Source organism: Cervus elaphus, chromosome 23, assembly GCF_910594005.1.
Source record: "Cervus elaphus chromosome 23, mCerEla1.1, whole genome shotgun sequence".
Taxonomy (NCBI): Eukaryota; Metazoa; Chordata; class Mammalia; order Artiodactyla; family Cervidae; genus Cervus; species Cervus elaphus.
In genome coordinates this window covers 22,895,887-22,912,941 of record NC_057837.1, presented here as the reverse complement: position 1 = coordinate 22,912,941, position 17,055 = coordinate 22,895,887, and the positions used below count along the sequence as shown (strand labels likewise).

The following is a 17,055-nucleotide window of genomic DNA, read 5'->3' as shown; positions in this document are numbered from 1 at the left end:
TGCTTTGGTCTTTGAGACAATTAACTGAGAATAAAGGGATGTAAAAAGACATTTCAAGCAGAAGTAACCAAAAAGAAGCAGGGAGAGGTTGCTATACTTATACATTGGACAGAACAGATTTTAAACTAAAGAGAGACAAAGAAGGTCATTATATAATGAAAAAGGGGTCAATCCACCAAGAAGATATAACAACAAACTGAAAAGACAACCTACAGAATGGGAAAAAAATATCTGTAAATCATGTATCTGATAAGGGATTAATATAGCCAAAGTATACAAAGAACTCATACAACTCCACAGGAAAAAAAAAAAAATCCAATTTTAAAATGGGCAAAGAACTGCAACAAACATTTTTCCAAAGAAGACCTACAAATGGCCAACAGATATATATAAAAAGTCATTTGAAAAGTTCCTCAACATCACTAACTCATTAGGGATATGCAAATCAAAACCACAATGAGTTATCACCTCATGTCTGTTAGATGGCTATTATCAAGCTACCATCTGATCCAGCAATCTCACTTCTGGGAACACATCCAAAGGCAACAAAAACACTTATGTTGAAGAGATATCTATACCCTTATATGTTCATAGCAGCATTATTCACATTAGCCAAGACATGGAAATAATCTAAATGGCCATTAAAGGATGGAGTTGCTGTGTTATGTACATGTGCGTGATGGAATATTTTTCAGCCATAAAAAAGGAAGTAAACCCTGCTATCAAGAAAACATGGATGGACCTTGAAGACATTTTGCTAAGTGAATTTAGTCAAACAAAGACAAAATACTGTACGATCTCATATGTGGAATCTTATTAAAAGAACACAATCTAACTCACAGAAAAGAGGTGGGGTGAGGGAGAGGGAATTGGACAAAAGTGGTCAAAAAGTTCAAATTTCCAGTTATAAGATAAATAAGTATTAGGGTTGTAATGTACAACATGATGACTGTAGTTAACATGATATGTAGGGAAGCAGTTAAAGAGAGTAAATTCTAAGAGTTCTCATCACAAGGAAAAAAACTTTTTGCTGTTCTCTTTTTTTTGATATCTGTATGAGATGGGATGTTTAACTACACTTACTATGGTAATTATTTCACAATATATGTAAGTCAAATTTTTATGCTGTATATATTTAAACTTATACCATGCTGATGTCAATTATATCTTAATAAAACTGGGAAAAATGGAGGAGCTATAAACATTATTAAATTTTATTAACAAAAACTTTGTACATTTTCTTTAATACATGTGGAATTTTACATCTAAGTAAAATAACAACACATTCAAAATTTACCATTTATACAAATTGTTACAGAATAACAACCAGTGGGTTAAATAAGTAAAATAAACCACACCGATTTTTTTGTAATTATCTACAAAAGATTTGACTTTCTTTAAAATTCCCCTGAACATATAAAAATAAATTAATTTTACTTTTCAATTAAATCTACCAATTAGAAATATTACAAATCAAAATATCAATGTTATCTTATGAATTTTTCACAATACAAAACAGATTCACAAAACCTTATTTACAGAAATGAGGTAAGAACTGTGCAATGTTTAACCAAGAGACATATTGCAGAATTAACATGTTCTTCCAGCTAAGTACACAGTGGAGGTCTAATTACATCTGGGTCTTTTTTCCACTAATAATTCACACATTCAAGAACAGTTCAATGATTACATCCCCAATTGTTTAATTTATACTCTGCTACACTGTCACCCCAGGAGTGGGGCTACCCAACATGGAAGGGCTGTAACATAGATTTCACCTGTTTCAAGAACTGCTGTGGTGGGTTTTTTTGTCTTGTTTTGTTTGTTTGAAATCACTGTTAACAACGAGAAGTTGTCTAACTAAAGAAAAAAAGAAAATTCTTACCAAATCCACACATTTTTCTTGTGACTCATTAGTGGATAAATACCCAGGTAATAGCTTCGCCTGAGCTATCTACAGTGGCATAGAAAGTTCTCAATAAAGGCAGAACCATGGGGAAGGCTGCTGTTGCTACTCAGCTGACCAGAGCCACTTCAGCACAAGGCAGGTACTAACAGGCACTTGATCCAGGCCAAACCCTACCAGCAGTTTCCAGAGTGGCCCCTCTTTCATTCTGAATTGAGCTGGTTCCCCCAGCAGCCTTAGAGCTCACTTAACTCAAGGTTTCTTCAAAATATGAGTAGGTCTTAACACTAAAGAAAAAGCATTTAGCAAAAGAAAATTAACTTTAGCAGAAGCAGACATTTACCATCCTAACTTGATTACCAAAATTGGCCAAATCCCATTAGAAAGGAAATTTTTATAACAAAGATTGCCAAGTCCCAGTGGATGACCTATTTATTTGTAATATTTAACCAATAAAACTCTAGAAGAAGAAATTAAACAGTTCCTTGAAATTTGTTTTAAGGTTTGACTCACAGAGCAAATGCACTGTAACCCAAACAAAAGATCATATTTCATGTTCCAACTGGTACAATAAAATCAAAAGGTTTATAAATGGAACAAGTCTTTAGTTTTGCTAGTCATCTCTGCAATTTATAATCAAAATTAGTTGTGCACCAACTATATTCAATTTCTCTTAAGTTGATAAACTCATTGCCATGTAAATTATTTCACTGACCAAAGTTAGCCATTAAATTTTCTTTCAAGGTTCAAAATAATCTGGGAGAGGGGTAGGGGATATGGGAATTTCATTTCAGTGCAACAAAGCAACATCAACCAAAACCTTACAAGAATGCTCTCATGGCAATTAATCCTTTATCGTGCAGCTGGTTTCTTGTTGCATTTCTTCATAGGTGTAGTAAAAGGACTGCAACAGCAGCCAGATGAAGTGCTAGGACAGCAGGATAGGCCATTTCTAGGTGTTTTTTTCTCAACTGTCAACTTTTCTCTTGAGCAACAGGCCCACTTTTATCACTAAGTCTCTGCAGTTAAAAGAAACAAAATCAAGTGCATTAGCTAAAGAAATTTTTGGCCCACACTTGAAACAATCTCCTCTTAACAAATTATAACTGAGATAAAAGGTAGTATATACAGCTATTCCTTTTTTCTACAAGTCAGCATGGCTACTTTTCAGCATAATGTAAGGACATGAAAATACTGGTAAACATTCAGTTGCTTTATATTAAATTCAGCTGTATACAAAGACAGAAGTACTCCTCTCTGAGGCAGGACTCATAAGATATGAAAAGTAGAAATCATCCCTCCAAAACGGACTTTTCCACAGTAGTAGTAACACAGTAATGTGGAAAATGAACAAATAAGGAAGTCATGGGTTCTGATCCCACATACGTGCTATCTGTCCTTTGAACTTTACCCTCTTTGAATCTCCCTATTTTAAAAAACAGGTTTTTTAATAGTTTAAAGACTGGAACCATATACTATTGTCTCTAATAAAGATACCTGCCACATAGCAGGATACTCATATTACTTCCCAGCCTTGCTTTTCTACATTAGGTAATTAATATCGATAGTGTTTACTATCATGATTTTCCATTAAAATACATTTCATATTGTATAACCTTTTTGTTTTTAACACAAGAAAAAACTTTACAGCAAAAAACAGTAAAAAAAAAAAAATCTAAATTAGTACAGAATCAATGAAATTTCCAAGTCTGCAAAACTAGGTTTGTGATAATGATAATGACAGTATTCACAAGCAGGAAGTCAGAGGAACAGTGGGGTAAACAAAAAGCATTGAAGAGGTAATGAAAACCAGTACACTTTATTTTGAACCAATTCTTGTTACTAAATACAAACTAAAGCTTCTGAAAACTAAAAGCACAGTAAAGAGCAAGGTTTCAAAGTAATGGGAAAGAGCAAACATTGTGACTTCGAACACCATTTTTGCCAAGTCTCCCACCTCATTCTTTCCCTTCTTCCTTTTCCTGGTGTCCAGTCTCCATTCTATATCCCAATATCCTTCCTCTAACAGGGTTCTGCCCTCAACTGGAATTTAGGGGAAACATTTATACTCCAGTAAAGTAGACCTGATTGAAGGGGAGAATTAATAGAAAGAAACAGCCTTAAAATGTGTGCTACTGTATGTATAAGTATACTGTTCCTGCACCCACTTTTTTTTGCTATCATTTACATAAGATTAAGAATTTAAATTTCATTACAATTGTGACTATGATTTACTTTCTATCCAGTAGAATAACTAGATTTCCCTAAAGTTTATATATTAATTTTACCATAAGTATAATTCAGTTTTAGCACATCTGAGCAAAACAATAAAAATAATCCTAAATTATCTAGACTATTTCTATAGTTAAACAAATCACTTAAACAAAGATTCTCAAAATACCAACTTCTTATCTTTTGATTGGACTGTCCCATATCACTTACTATACCAAAAATACCAAAACATTTTCATTTTGAAAAACTGCTGAATTATAAAACAGCCTTCCAAAAAATAAAAAAATAAAACCGCCTTCCAACCTTATGTGCAAATTCAAACTGATATACTTAGGGGATATATAAATTGGCTTAGGTCCTTTGTGTTTACAACATCCAGCTGCTAAAACAACTGGTTTTAAGAAGAAGTTATCTGGGGGATAATATATTTTAAAAGAGAGAGAAGGAAAGAGGGAGGAAGGGAAGAAGGGAAGGGCCGGAGAGACAGTCATCTCTAATCACTAAAATTGGCTCTGTGATTTCACTAGCTGTAACAAAACACAGATACTTACAGTTACCTTCTGACTTGCATTGTCACCGTGGATGGTGAGGAACGGGTTGGTGGTGGCTGAGTGGAGGGCAGGCGCCTGCGTGCCCGCGAGCAGGTTGTTGATGGGAATCTGCGTGGGTCCCGGGATCTGCAGCTGCTGGAGGTCGGGCTGGTGGTGCTGCTGCTGCTGGTGGTGCTGCACCAGCTGGTACAGAAGCGCCTGGTGCTGCTCCTTAACAAGAACACGCGGGAGGGGTGAGTGCCCGGCCCAGACACGCCAGCGGGACAGCCCGCCTTGTCCCTTTTCTTCTTTACTCTGATACTAGGTATTGAAGTGATATCAAAGTCATATTACTAAGAAAGACAACAAGAATCTCATCTGGAAAAACACACTGCACTAGACAATAACCATCTACTGTAAATGTCAATATCATCAGGGAATGGCTTTATTTTCAAAGTGGAACAAGCAAAAGTTAAAAAACTCCTATTCAAATGAGATTGTACATGAGAATCAAGGAAAATGGCAACTTAGAGAAGCCACCGTGATCTGTGTTTGGCTTTAGAAATCACTGCATGGTGAAATCCCTCCTGTAATTCTGGGAACTCAAAGAGTTATTTTATTATGCTCTTATTCTGAGAACTTTAAAAGTTATTTTAAGAGGTGGGTGCAAATGTAATTGCAGTTTTATATCATGTATTTTAAATAAATATAACTAGGCTCAAATACATCTTTATTAATCAAAATAGGAACCATTACAATTAACACATTTTTGTCAATGAGAAATAAATGTGCTTATTCCTGTAGCATAAAAATCCATGCTTTGGGATTCAATGAACTCTTGGAAGGCATTCTCTGCCTCCCGATGGTCGTGGAAGCATTTTCCTTGCAAGAAGTCATCGAGATGCTTAAAGAAGTGGTAGTTGGTTGGCAAGAGGTCAGGTGAATATGGTGGATGAGGCAAAACTTCGTAGCCCAATTTGTTCAACTTCTGAAGCACTGGTTGTGTGATGTGCAGTCGGGCGTTGTCGTGAAGAACTGGGCCCCTTCTGTTGACCATTGCCGGCTGCAGGCGTTACAGTTTTTGGTGCATCTCATCGATCTGCTGAGCATACTTCTCAGATGTAATGATTTCACCGGGATTCAGAAAGCTGTAGTGGACCAGACCAGCAGCAGACCACCAAACAGTGACCATGACCTTTTTTTGGTGCACGTCTGGCTTTGGGAAGTGCTTTGGAGCTTCTTCTTGGTCCAGCCACTGAGCTGGTCATATACGACTGTCATATACGATCCACTTTTCATTGCACATCATAATCCGATCAAGAAATGGTTTGTTTTTGTTGCATAGAATAAGAGAAGATGACACCTCAAAACGATGATTTTTTAGATTTTCAGTCAGCTCATGAGGTACCCACTTACGGAGTTTTTTCACCTTTCCAATTTGCTTCACATGTCGAACAACCATAGAATGGTTGACTTTGAGTTCTTCAGCAACTTCTTGTTTAGTTTTAAGAGGATCAGCCTCAATGTTGGCTCTCAATTGATCGTTGTCAACTTTCGACGGCTGACCACCATGTTCCTCATCTTCAAGTCTCTCATCTCCTTTGAAAAACTTCTTGAACCACCACTGCACTGTACGTTTGTTAGCAGTTCCTGGGCCAAATGTGTTGTTGACACTGCAAGTTGTCTCCACTGCTTTACGACCCATTCTGAACTCGAATAAGAAAACTGCTTGAATTTGCTTTTTGTCTAACATCATTTCCATAGTCTAAAATAAATATAAAATAAACAGCAAGTAATAAGTCATTAGCCAAAAAAAAAAAAAAAACCATATAGTGAGAAATACTCATTAAAATGATGTATAACATAACCACATTTAAGAATGTATTCCAATATCAAACAGTAAAGGTCAACAAAACCGCAATTACTGTTGCACCAACTTCTTAGCTTTTAAAGTTCTCATTCATGCCAACAGAAAGAGTGTTCTCCTGATGTGGTTACCATACCATGCCTTCCAGCATTCCTAAGTGCTTACTGTGATGTGCCAGGCACTGTTCTGGGGAGAAGAAATGTTAGGATGTGATTCTTGCCAAGGGTCAAGCGAAACAGTAGTGTCAGAAGGACTATTGCGGTAGGGGGCGGGGGGGGTTTCAGGGGGCCCTCACTTGGTTACAGATGCAAGGAGATGAGGGAATTCTCTATGTGGATTGGGTGGGGTGAGGAGGAGGGCAGATGGTTCTAGGCACAGAGAATGCTAGCCAGTGCTGAGGGGCCCTGTGGGTGTAGCCAGCATGACCCAGGACAAGCAAGGGGACCAGGGCTGGAGTGGAGTGAGCAAGATGGAGGCTGGAGAAGGATGAGGGCCTGCAATGTGGCCGAGAACACTGGCTCTTCTCAGAGTACTGTCAAGGCAGACGAAGCACAGGAGTGACGTAACCTGACCTGACATTTCTTGATGGATTCAATGTGAGGTGTCAGAAGAAGAGAGGGTGAAGTAAAAACTGCAGGGATTTCTGGCTGAAGCAGCTGGAAGGATAGAGGTGTATCGGCTGCAGTGGGGGCACCGTGTGACAGGTCAACAGTTCGGTGTGGACATGGTATGCCTGCACCATCTATTAAGAGAGCCAAGAGGCAGCACCAAGGAAGCAGTGGTATGACAGCTGCAAATTCCAAAGAGAGGCCTGGTCTGGAGAAGTCGGAGTTGGCACAGACCGTCTTTAAAGCCACTCAGTTGGCGGAGACCCCCAATTCTAGGACCCTCTGAAGTGAGAGGGACTGAGAAAAACAGGAGCACCCAGGAATGGAAGCTAAAAAGGAAGAACCAATTAGGCAGGAAGAAAACCAAGATCCTGGGAGCAAGGGGAAGAGAGAGTTTTCAGGGACAGAAGCCGTTACCAGGGGAGACGCCAGGTGGGAATGGACCGGGCTGAGCATGGGCAGTAGCTAGAGAAGGGTCCAGCAAGAGTTTGTTCTTAAAGTGGGAGACAGGAGGTGCCGCACAGGACCATTCCTGCCTATGTGAAGTTCAATGCTTATCAATGAACAAACCTCATCCCATAGCCTTGGCTGGCAAAAGAATATCAAGTCTAATCCACTCAGCCTTCATGGACTCTGGGCAATGATTTGTGCTAAAAATTTCTTAATCAACCACATTCCAGAAACAAGACACCTACATGTGACTATTAAAATCTTAATTAACAGGAAGAACCCCAAATAAATAGAAATTTCAGTACTTCATAATAAGATGTGGCAAGAGATAAGAAAACAAGATCACATTTTAGTGTAAGCATTTAAGAATTTATATGTAATCTATCCTCACATCATTTTAAGAACAGTGACAATGATCCAGAATTGTAAAATAGACATTTTCAATATATTTTTGACTAAAGCAAGAAAGTCGGTGGGTGATTTTAGAAAGAAATTACAAAGGCTGAAACCCTGAGTTAATTAAAGGAGTGTCCTCCTAGTCTAACTCAGTGAGGTGTTCAAGACACAGCTGGTGCATAAGATGCATTAGTTCTGTCACCCCTCCTCCAAGATAACTGCGCCACACCTTTTCTCTCCTCTAACCACAATTTCCCTATCTCTGTCAGCTGATGACTTTACTTATAATTCCCATTTAAAAACTAAAAACATCAGAAGTGGGCTTCTTCAACTTCCTGTCATAAAACCCACTTACAGCTTCTGCACCTCCCTCTTACCAGGTAAAGCTGCTCCCTCCTGAAGCACTCTGCTCCCTGGCCTTACCCCTCCTCTCTCTGCACCAGAAAATTACCCACCAACATACATAGAGGGCTTCACTGGCAGTCTAGTGATAAGAATCAGCCTGCCAATGTAGGAGACATGAGTTCCACTCTGGTCCAGGAAGATATCACATGCCACCAGGCAACTAAGCCCATGCACCCAAGTACTGAAGCCTCTGCACCTAGAGCCTGTGCTCTGCAACGAGAGGCCACCGCACTGAGAAGCTGGTGCACCGCAACTGGAGGATCCCTTGTTCGACACAACTAGGAAAAGTCCACACGTGCCAACGAAGACCCAGTGCTGCCAAAGATAAATTAATTTTAAAAAACATACATATATGCTGTCATTTTCAAAAGGAATAGAAAGACGCCCTTAGACATCTTCCTAATGCTAACTGCTCTTTGACTTCTCTGCTCTTCACAGTAAAATATCTCAAGTGGCCTGTATCCCATTTGTGTTTCCTGTTTTCTTTTGAACCACTCAATGAAGCTTTTCACTTCTCACCAAAATCACATTCTCAAAGAGTTCTAGACACCTAGTTTCAGTGGGCAGTTCTTACTTGTCTCACCAGAGTATTTTACTCAGCTGAGTCCTCCCTGTCTTGAAAAGTTTCTTTTCATGGACTCTAGGTCATCACTCTGTTCTAACTCTCCCCTCATTCTCTCCTCAAGACCCTTAACTGGATTACTGTCCTCTTTCAGGATGCCCAGAGCCCAGTCCTCAGACACCAGTCTTCATTCCCTACTGCCCTCAGCAAGTCATGTGAATCTAAACATCACATATGCAGCACTGACTCCAAGGTCCTATTTCCAACCTCATCCTTTCCTTGGACTCCAGACGCATCTAACTGCTTAATCTGTGTCACCTGAACATCTAAACAGACATCTCAAATCAGCATGTCCATAAGAGAACTCCTGTTCTCTTGCCAAAACATGGTGTTCCTCCTAATCTTCCAAATCTCAGTACGAGTCATCATCCAAGTAAATGTCCAACAAACCAGTCTTATTGACTCTATCTTCAAAATACACAATTCTAGACAGTTTCACCATGTTTATCTTGCTCTCATAAATCAGCAGCACCTAGACCAGAGTCCTCCTCCCCCCAACACACACACACTATTCTCCATTCAGCAGCTAAACTAATGTTTTAAAATGTAAATTATTGTCATGTCACTACTGTGTTCAAAACCCTACACTTAATTCTTTAAAATCCTGACAAGAAAAATAAGGATATATGAAAAAAGACTTTTAAATGGGGATAATTATAAAAGATAGGCAATTGGTATACCATACTCTCTACTGCTGGTACACTTGAATGCTTATTTCCACAAAGAAAGGTTTTTTAAAAAAAAAGAAAAAATCACCAATGGCTTTCCATCACACTTAGGATAAATCTAAACCCCATACCATGGACAGCCAAACAAGGCAGCCCATGACCCTGTGCCCACACCTGCCTGCTCTCCTCCACACTAGCCCAGTCATGCAGCACAGGTGCCCTAGTCCCTCGACCCTGACTGCACATTCTCTTCTACCTCTGTGTCAGAAAGTCATGCTCCTTCACCTTTCACTCAGATCTGTGCTCAAAAGTCATCTGCTTAGTGGCTGGACCATCCTATCTACCATGGCTCTCCCCCCACTGTCCTCTATTCCCTTATCCTGCTTCATTTTTTTTTCCCCAGTACTCATCACTACCAAAAAATCTGTATCTAATGTCCATCTCCCCTATGAGAATGAAGCTACATGAAAAGACAAGTCTTGTTCACCAGAGTCTACCAGAGCAGCACAATCATGTTCTAACACCTGTCGATGAATCCACATAATTAATATCACTACAGGTATCATAGACTACATGTCACTTCACAAACTGGGTAATCTATACCCACACACTGAATACTTATTATAACTTTGATCACTTGCTCCTAATAAAGATCAAATATTATCAAAAGGAAGAACTTACTGGTGTGAGCTGTTGTGAATTTAACAACTGCTGGAATTGCTGTTGATGAAGAAATATTTGTCTTTGCTGGTCAGAAAGTAATCCTAGTCCTGAGGCACTGAAAAATGATGAAAATTCTTACTTTCTACTGTAAACCTTTTTTTAATGTAAAATGAAAGAACTTCTCAATTTGATGTTTAATAAGTTAACAAGTCAAGTTTTTAACCATAACACTTTTTTTAAAAACGATGTAAAAATTTCTTCTCTCTCTCTGCATATATACAGGTAAACAACAATTCACATTGTCAATAAATGTTTTGGTTCCCTTTTTATTGTAAACCAAGCAGGCACTAAGTTGTTTAATGGAATAAAAATTTATATGCACATGTAATACTTTATTTTCATCATTCAAGGATAATTTAACCCACACTAAGAAACACATATTAAAACAAAGAAAGAATCCAAACATACTACTAACTGATTTTACTTAAACTTTTTTTATGGTCCCAACTGTCAGTAAAATTAAGCACCAACAAAAAGAGAGCCAGAAGAAACAGTTTACTACTATCCACTACAAATCCATTTAAAATGATTTATTCCTCAAACGTATGTGCAGTAACAACATGGCTTTTCCATTCAAATGAAATTCCAGCAATGAAACAGCAAGTCTCACTCCCTGGAAATTCAAGATAAATATTTGACCTTCATCTTATATCAAAATCTTTGATTACAAAGCTAACAAAATTACATAGCTGAATTTTAAGAAACCAACATTCATATGTGATCTTCATTACAATATTACTTTGCTCCAGAAGTTTTGATACACGAGGTTAAGAAAAATAGCATTTAAAACAGACATTACAGATCAAGACTGAAATTTTCAGTACAGAATATATTTAATGCTTATGCTTTGTTACTAAAAGTGATTTAACTTTGTATTTAATATGAATTACTAAAGTGTCAAAAATAAATGGCTCCTGGTATAATATATTTAGTTTGTGGATTTTACTTTCTTAGAGCACATCTACAAGGGACACATTAAAAAATCCCTAACTAAAGCTTGGATAGCATTGGTACCATGTTGCTCTAAAAACCGCAAAAGATACTTAAGTTTCTTACCTGTTAGTCAGTGTAGCTGGCATTGGATGTGTTGCATTAGGTGGTACAGTTGTGTGGGTGAGGGGGGTAGGGTTCTGGGACATCGTGACAGGGGTCTGAATAACCCCATTTAAAGCTCCTACAATGCCATTAATTGCCAGTTGGTTACCTGGCAAAGCTCCAATTATTCCACCCACTCCAGGCACGGCAGGAATGGTGGATGTTACAGTCGGCATTCCACTAGCCAGCGCCCCCACTGTCACACCATTGACCTGCTGAACTCCACTAACGCCTGAGCCCTGCTGAGCTGGACTCTGCCCGGCAGGAGGTGGAGTAGAAAGAGCCGATGAGCTGCTGGTGCTTTGTCCGCTGGAGGTTAAGTCCTAACATAAGAAAGAACAGGAACCAAGTTGTAAACAACACAGCAAAACTGTTTAAAATTATTTTAAACCATTTAATGTGATATACTGTTGTTTGTAAGTAAAACACACAAATGAAATTAACCACACCAAAATTACCTGATTTAATACAGGAAGAGAATTATCAGGTAAAAAGTTGTTTCCTAGATGAGGGCTCTTACTGCTGTTCAAGGAATCAGTAGTAGGAGCTGGAAAGAAAAAAGAAACCTATTTACCTGTTGAATTACATTACATGTAAGATTAAAGGCTTGTCTAAAAGCTTAAGTCTGAAGCACACATTAAAAACACTTAAATATTAAGCCTTGCTAATCTTAAGACCAATTTGAATGAAAAAAATCTATATATCTATTGAATATCATGGCTTTAAATCAATAGATATCATCATACACTTAAATTTTATCATTAAATTCTGTACTAAAGATGTTAGAGCAAATTCAAACTGAACACTGCAACAGGATTCTTTATGCTCCTCTAAAATAACCTATTATTCCTTTTCTACATCTTCATATAACTGATGACCACTTACTATGAAACAGATAATGAAAAAAAAAAAAAAAAAAGAAACAGATAATGAGAAGTCCACCCTACTTTCCGCAGACCCACAATAACCCACACTTACCACTCTGTGCTGGAAACGCGTGCATCTGGTGAGAGGGGCTGGGGTTTGCTGCGATCGTTGGGAAAGGCACTGAGAGCTGCGCATTCAGTAACTGAAGGCGCTCCTTTTTGGCGGTCAAGTTTTTAATCTGTTCCTCTAATCTTCGATTTTCTACTTGAAGTTGATGTAATGACTTCAGCATCCCTAAAACTAGCAGACATTTGAATAAAGACAATTTCGCACACAGGACTAGGTATTTTATGGACTTCTGTCAATAACTTTAGAAATAGAACAGAAAAGTAGAAATTCTGTAAAGCATTTCTAAGTGACTAGGTTCTATTTCTAAATTTATATGCAGATACAAATATATAGTAATATATTTCTACCTATATAAGCATAAAGGGATATTGTTCCAAGATGTACTGTGTAGAAACTTTGTTGCCACTAACAAAACACCTAGTTCAGGTAATTTCCATCTTCAAATAAAAATCACAAGAACATTTCATCAAAATAAAAACCTAATTAAAAATTCAAAGTGCTCGCCATGATTTTTCATTGAAATCATTTTTTAAAGGGCAAAGAATCACACACACCAATATCCTTTGACACAAACAAAGAGCATGAGCATTTGTTTGTTGTTTGGTTAAACTAAGCAAGCCACCTGATGACACTGGACGAGGAAGCCCAGCCGCTCAGCCTGCGGATCCGCACACGCCCAGCAGGGAGCAGTGTGCGCGCACCAAAGCCCTACGCCCGGCTCCCAGGAAAGGCGCGCCCTCTGCACACAGGCTGTCCTGTCACACCACCTCTAACACTTTTTCCATTCCTGCCACAGCTCGGACCTCTCAACGGACAGCAGAGACGCCATGATGATGGACACTTTAAAGTTCTATGTATTAAAAAGTTGTATTTGTTTAACATGCCCTCAGGGCCTTTGAAAGACACAATTCTACTGGTACAGACACATACGGTCATTTCCCAAGGATTTAACTTTTATCCCTCCTCTTCAAGATCCCACACAGATCCCTTAGTGTACCCAAATGAGATGCAATAAGACTAAGCTAAACCTGTCCTCCAGCTATCATGTTTAAAGGATTACCCCGGCATGAATTTCCTCACAATTAGCATTTTTTGTCAAAAGCACCATTCATAAAAATACCAAATTTACAGTACCCGTCTAATAATAAGCAAAATATTTTGTTTTGTTTTAAAAAATAAAGAGGCAAAAGCTTATACCCCCTCAAATTATTAGAAAAAAATAAAAATTAAACACCTATTATTTCCACCAGATAGATACTTAAAATTGTAAAGATACTAAATATGTATATATAATACACACTACATAATTTAGCAAGTAAATGATATAAATAATATATAGTATATGTATAATGTATATATAACTTAGTACTTATTCTTTCTCATCCAAATTGTAAAATCAAGAAAGTTGGCCTTACTTGACTATATGCATTTTTAAAAATAAATTCTACAGTGGTGAGCAAGTTTTATTCAAACAAGCTAAAAGAAGCTACAGCTCATATTTTTAGTAAAACTTAACTGATTAGAACAAAGTAGAATGTAGAAACAAAGTACAAATATTTTAATATTAATAATTATAAAAAGTAATAATAACCAGTGAATACTACAAGCCAGCAATATTCATTATATCTTTTATGTCATCTAACCCTCAAAACAATACTGTGATATAGGTACATTATTATTCTCATCCTACAAATGGAAAACTAGAGCATACTGACATTAACACACTTGCCCAAGATCACACTTAATAACAGGTAAAAACAGAATTCCAGTCCAAGGGGTAAAACTGTAGCCTCTGATCTATTAAGCCACTACATTACACTTTCTCACCATGTTATATAAGACATACATAATTTCAATGCTATTCTTGACAAAGTGTGACTTCTACATCTGTCCACCTGAATGTCTGTTCATCCATCCATCCATCCATCTACTGCTTTTCCTTTAAAGATAAGAAGAGGATACTTACTGTCACTAGGAGTGCCCTGTTCTAATAAAAACTGCTGTCCTTCACTCCACTGCCTCTCCAGAAGCTGCTCTATGCTGGCTGCTACTGGGGGCAGGTTTTCCAAACTGCTGTTGCCTGGCTGGTCATAGCGGATCTGTAAGTTGCTTACAGGGGACCTGTTGGAAACATTAATCCTCAGGTTAAACAGAAGGAGGACCCTCTAAGGGAAGTATATTCACATTTCTCACCTTATGCTGACTCTTCTCCTGTACAAGTTTTCTAACACCAGGTTATCTAGGCTAAAACGATAAAACCACAATCTACCCTAAAATTAGTAATTACCACCCTTCCTCCCCAAGTGGTAAAAACCCAGGGCATAGCTAGCATATAGGATAAGTAAAAAACTCTAGAAAATATAAATACACTACTAATAATCTCTGAAATTGGCAATAAAAGAACTTGATGCAACTTTATAAGACAAAAGGAAGAAAGATGGGATTAGAAAGATTTACACTGTACAGTTAAATGAATTTTTCCTAACATCTCTTAGATCTGTACTTCAAATGATAAGAACTTAAATATTACAAAACAAAAATCACTTATATTAACATGAACATGTAATGATCTCTGATTCAGTTTTTGTTTTAAATACATAAATGTGCCCATTTCGGGTCTCCGGCCTCCATAATTACATAATGAATTAGGGCTATGGAGTTTCCAAAGTATTTCCATATAATTATCTTCACACCAACCTAGTGAGAAGTCAAAACCCGCCTTACTGGCTCAATTCCTATTTGAGGAAACAAGATGGGGCTTTAGTGACTTGTCCAAAGACACACTGCTAGTGAGTGACAGAACTGGGCAACAGCTCAGGGCCTCTCACAGCCGGCTAGTATTCTGCTGCAGCCCTAACACGCGTCTCCACAAAAATCCCTTCAAATAAGAAGTTAAACAAATGAGTCTTTTTATTCCTTCCACCTGTAAACATTGAGTGCTATACATACAGCTGCCTGTCCCTTCCCAAATAGTACATTATTGCCAGGATAATTTAGGCTATTTTATTCCAGGTTGATTTTTAAAGAATAATATACACTCGGAAATACGTGCTAAAAGTAATTTAGTGCCCTGTTTTGGTGTCAAATCCTATTTAGCTAACAAAACACAAAGAACTACACAATGCAAGACAGCACTAAGCAATCTTACCTAATATCTAGGGTTGCCTGTATGATATTTTAAATTTAAAAGGAGCACACAGAGAGATGCTTCTTCCACTAAACATATGAGCAAAAAAATCCATTAACTTTCTCCTTTGGGGAAAAAAAGAATAAAACAGTACAGAAGTAGCACAGCATAAATTACAGATTGATCTGATGATGTTTTTATTCTGTACTTCAGACTCCTAGTTTCAAAAGAATAATATTTAATTTTCTGAAGAGTTCAATTGGGAAAAACAATAAGACCTTTATTTCAACCAAGGATCATACAGGAAAAAAGGAACTGCTGATGCACCACTAGAAAATACCTAAATTAGAGGTTATTGGATGAATCTCTCTAACATTAAAAATGCTCCTTAACAGACATTCCCAAATAAGTAATAAATATATAAGTAACACTGCTTATATATATTCATGGTAGTCACTACATAAAAATTTTAAATAGAATTTCTAAACTTCCATAGTTGAAAAGATATTCAGTGGGTTTCTTCTTCCACCTGCTCCATTTTCACCCAATCTAATACCAGGCTTGAGGTGGAGTTTACAAAATTAAGAGAACAGAGAGAACACAACGAGAAAACAGTATAGAAGTTGAGAGTGGAATAAAATTAATAAAAATACAGCCTATTAAATAATAAAAACATGTCCTGTTAGCAAGAATAATCTGACATATATATTAATATTATAAATGATATCTGAACTCTTATATAATATCCAAGAATTTCACAGAACAAGTATAATATATTTGCTATACTTTGTTTCAAACAATTTTAAACAATTTTAGAGGGATTTTAGAGACAAGTCACAAGAACTTCATTTACTGAAGTAGGAACTGGAGACTAAAGGGTTAAGTACATAGCCCACAACAGTGCTAAAACTGGAACCCAAAGTTGAAAGCCTGAAGTCTGCAGCTTTAAGAGATCTTAAGACTATTTTATAACCCAAAAAGAATTACCCAAATTAACACATTAATAGTACCCGCAGCTAAATATACTAGAGAGCTCAAACTGATTAGCGATCCAAGAAAAGGGTATGTCTTTTATAAAGCTTAGAAATCTAACCACATGTTTAATATTCAAATTAATTTAGAATCATTTTTCTTGACTGTCCAGACATGCCTCTTATCTACAGAATGCTTTTATAGCCTCACAAATGTAAGCTCTGCTGATATGAGATAAAGAAGTTTCCAAATCTCAAAATGTTTCCTTTGCTGATACTTTGCAGTGCAAATAAATGCTTACCTTGGTGAGAGACTTCCTCTGGGTGAGCTTCCTCTGCCAGCAAGGCTACGGCTATTGTCTCCAAGATCTTGATCTGCAGTGTAAATATTTCACAGCTGATAAAGTGACTCTCACTAGATGAGAGGTTTTAAGCCCTGGCCCTGATTTTTCCTAAAAC

The 17,055-nt window shown here is 37.5% G+C and overlaps 2 protein-coding genes across 8 annotated transcripts in view; both read right to left on the bottom strand.

Annotated features, from left to right (window-relative positions):
• Positions 1 to 1,191: 1,191 nt before the first annotated feature.
• MLLT10 (MLLT10 histone lysine methyltransferase DOT1L cofactor) overlaps positions 1,192 to 17,055 on the bottom strand; it is a 217,849-nt gene continuing 201,985 nt past the window's right edge. For 2 of the 7 annotated variants that reach the window (XM_043884648.1, XM_043884649.1), the window contains exons 16-23: positions 16,899 to 16,971; positions 14,465 to 14,619; positions 12,481 to 12,669; positions 11,961 to 12,049; positions 11,464 to 11,825; positions 10,366 to 10,462; positions 4,690 to 4,899; positions 1,192 to 2,925 (exon numbers count right to left, since the gene is read on the bottom strand). In XM_043884648.1, coding sequence (XP_043740583.1) covers positions 2,881 to 2,925; positions 4,690 to 4,899; positions 10,366 to 10,462; positions 11,464 to 11,825; positions 11,961 to 12,049; positions 12,481 to 12,669; positions 14,465 to 14,619; positions 16,899 to 16,971 — 1,220 coding nt within the window. In that variant the 3' untranslated portion in view covers positions 1,192 to 2,880. Of the gene's footprint in view, positions 2,926 to 3,863; positions 3,991 to 4,689; positions 4,990 to 10,365; positions 10,463 to 11,463; positions 11,826 to 11,960; positions 12,050 to 12,480; positions 12,670 to 14,464; positions 14,620 to 16,898; positions 16,972 to 17,055 lie in introns of all 7 variants that reach the window. The other 5 variants (XR_006337182.1, XR_006337183.1, XM_043884647.1 and 2 more) reach the window with 5 other exon arrangements.
• On the bottom strand, positions 5,442 to 6,435 carry LOC122681998 (histone-lysine N-methyltransferase SETMAR-like). The gene has a single exon (XM_043884652.1). The coding sequence runs from the start codon at positions 6,428 to 6,430 to the stop codon at positions 5,933 to 5,935; it is 498 nt and encodes a 165-aa protein (XP_043740587.1). The 5' UTR covers positions 6,431 to 6,435; the 3' UTR covers positions 5,442 to 5,932.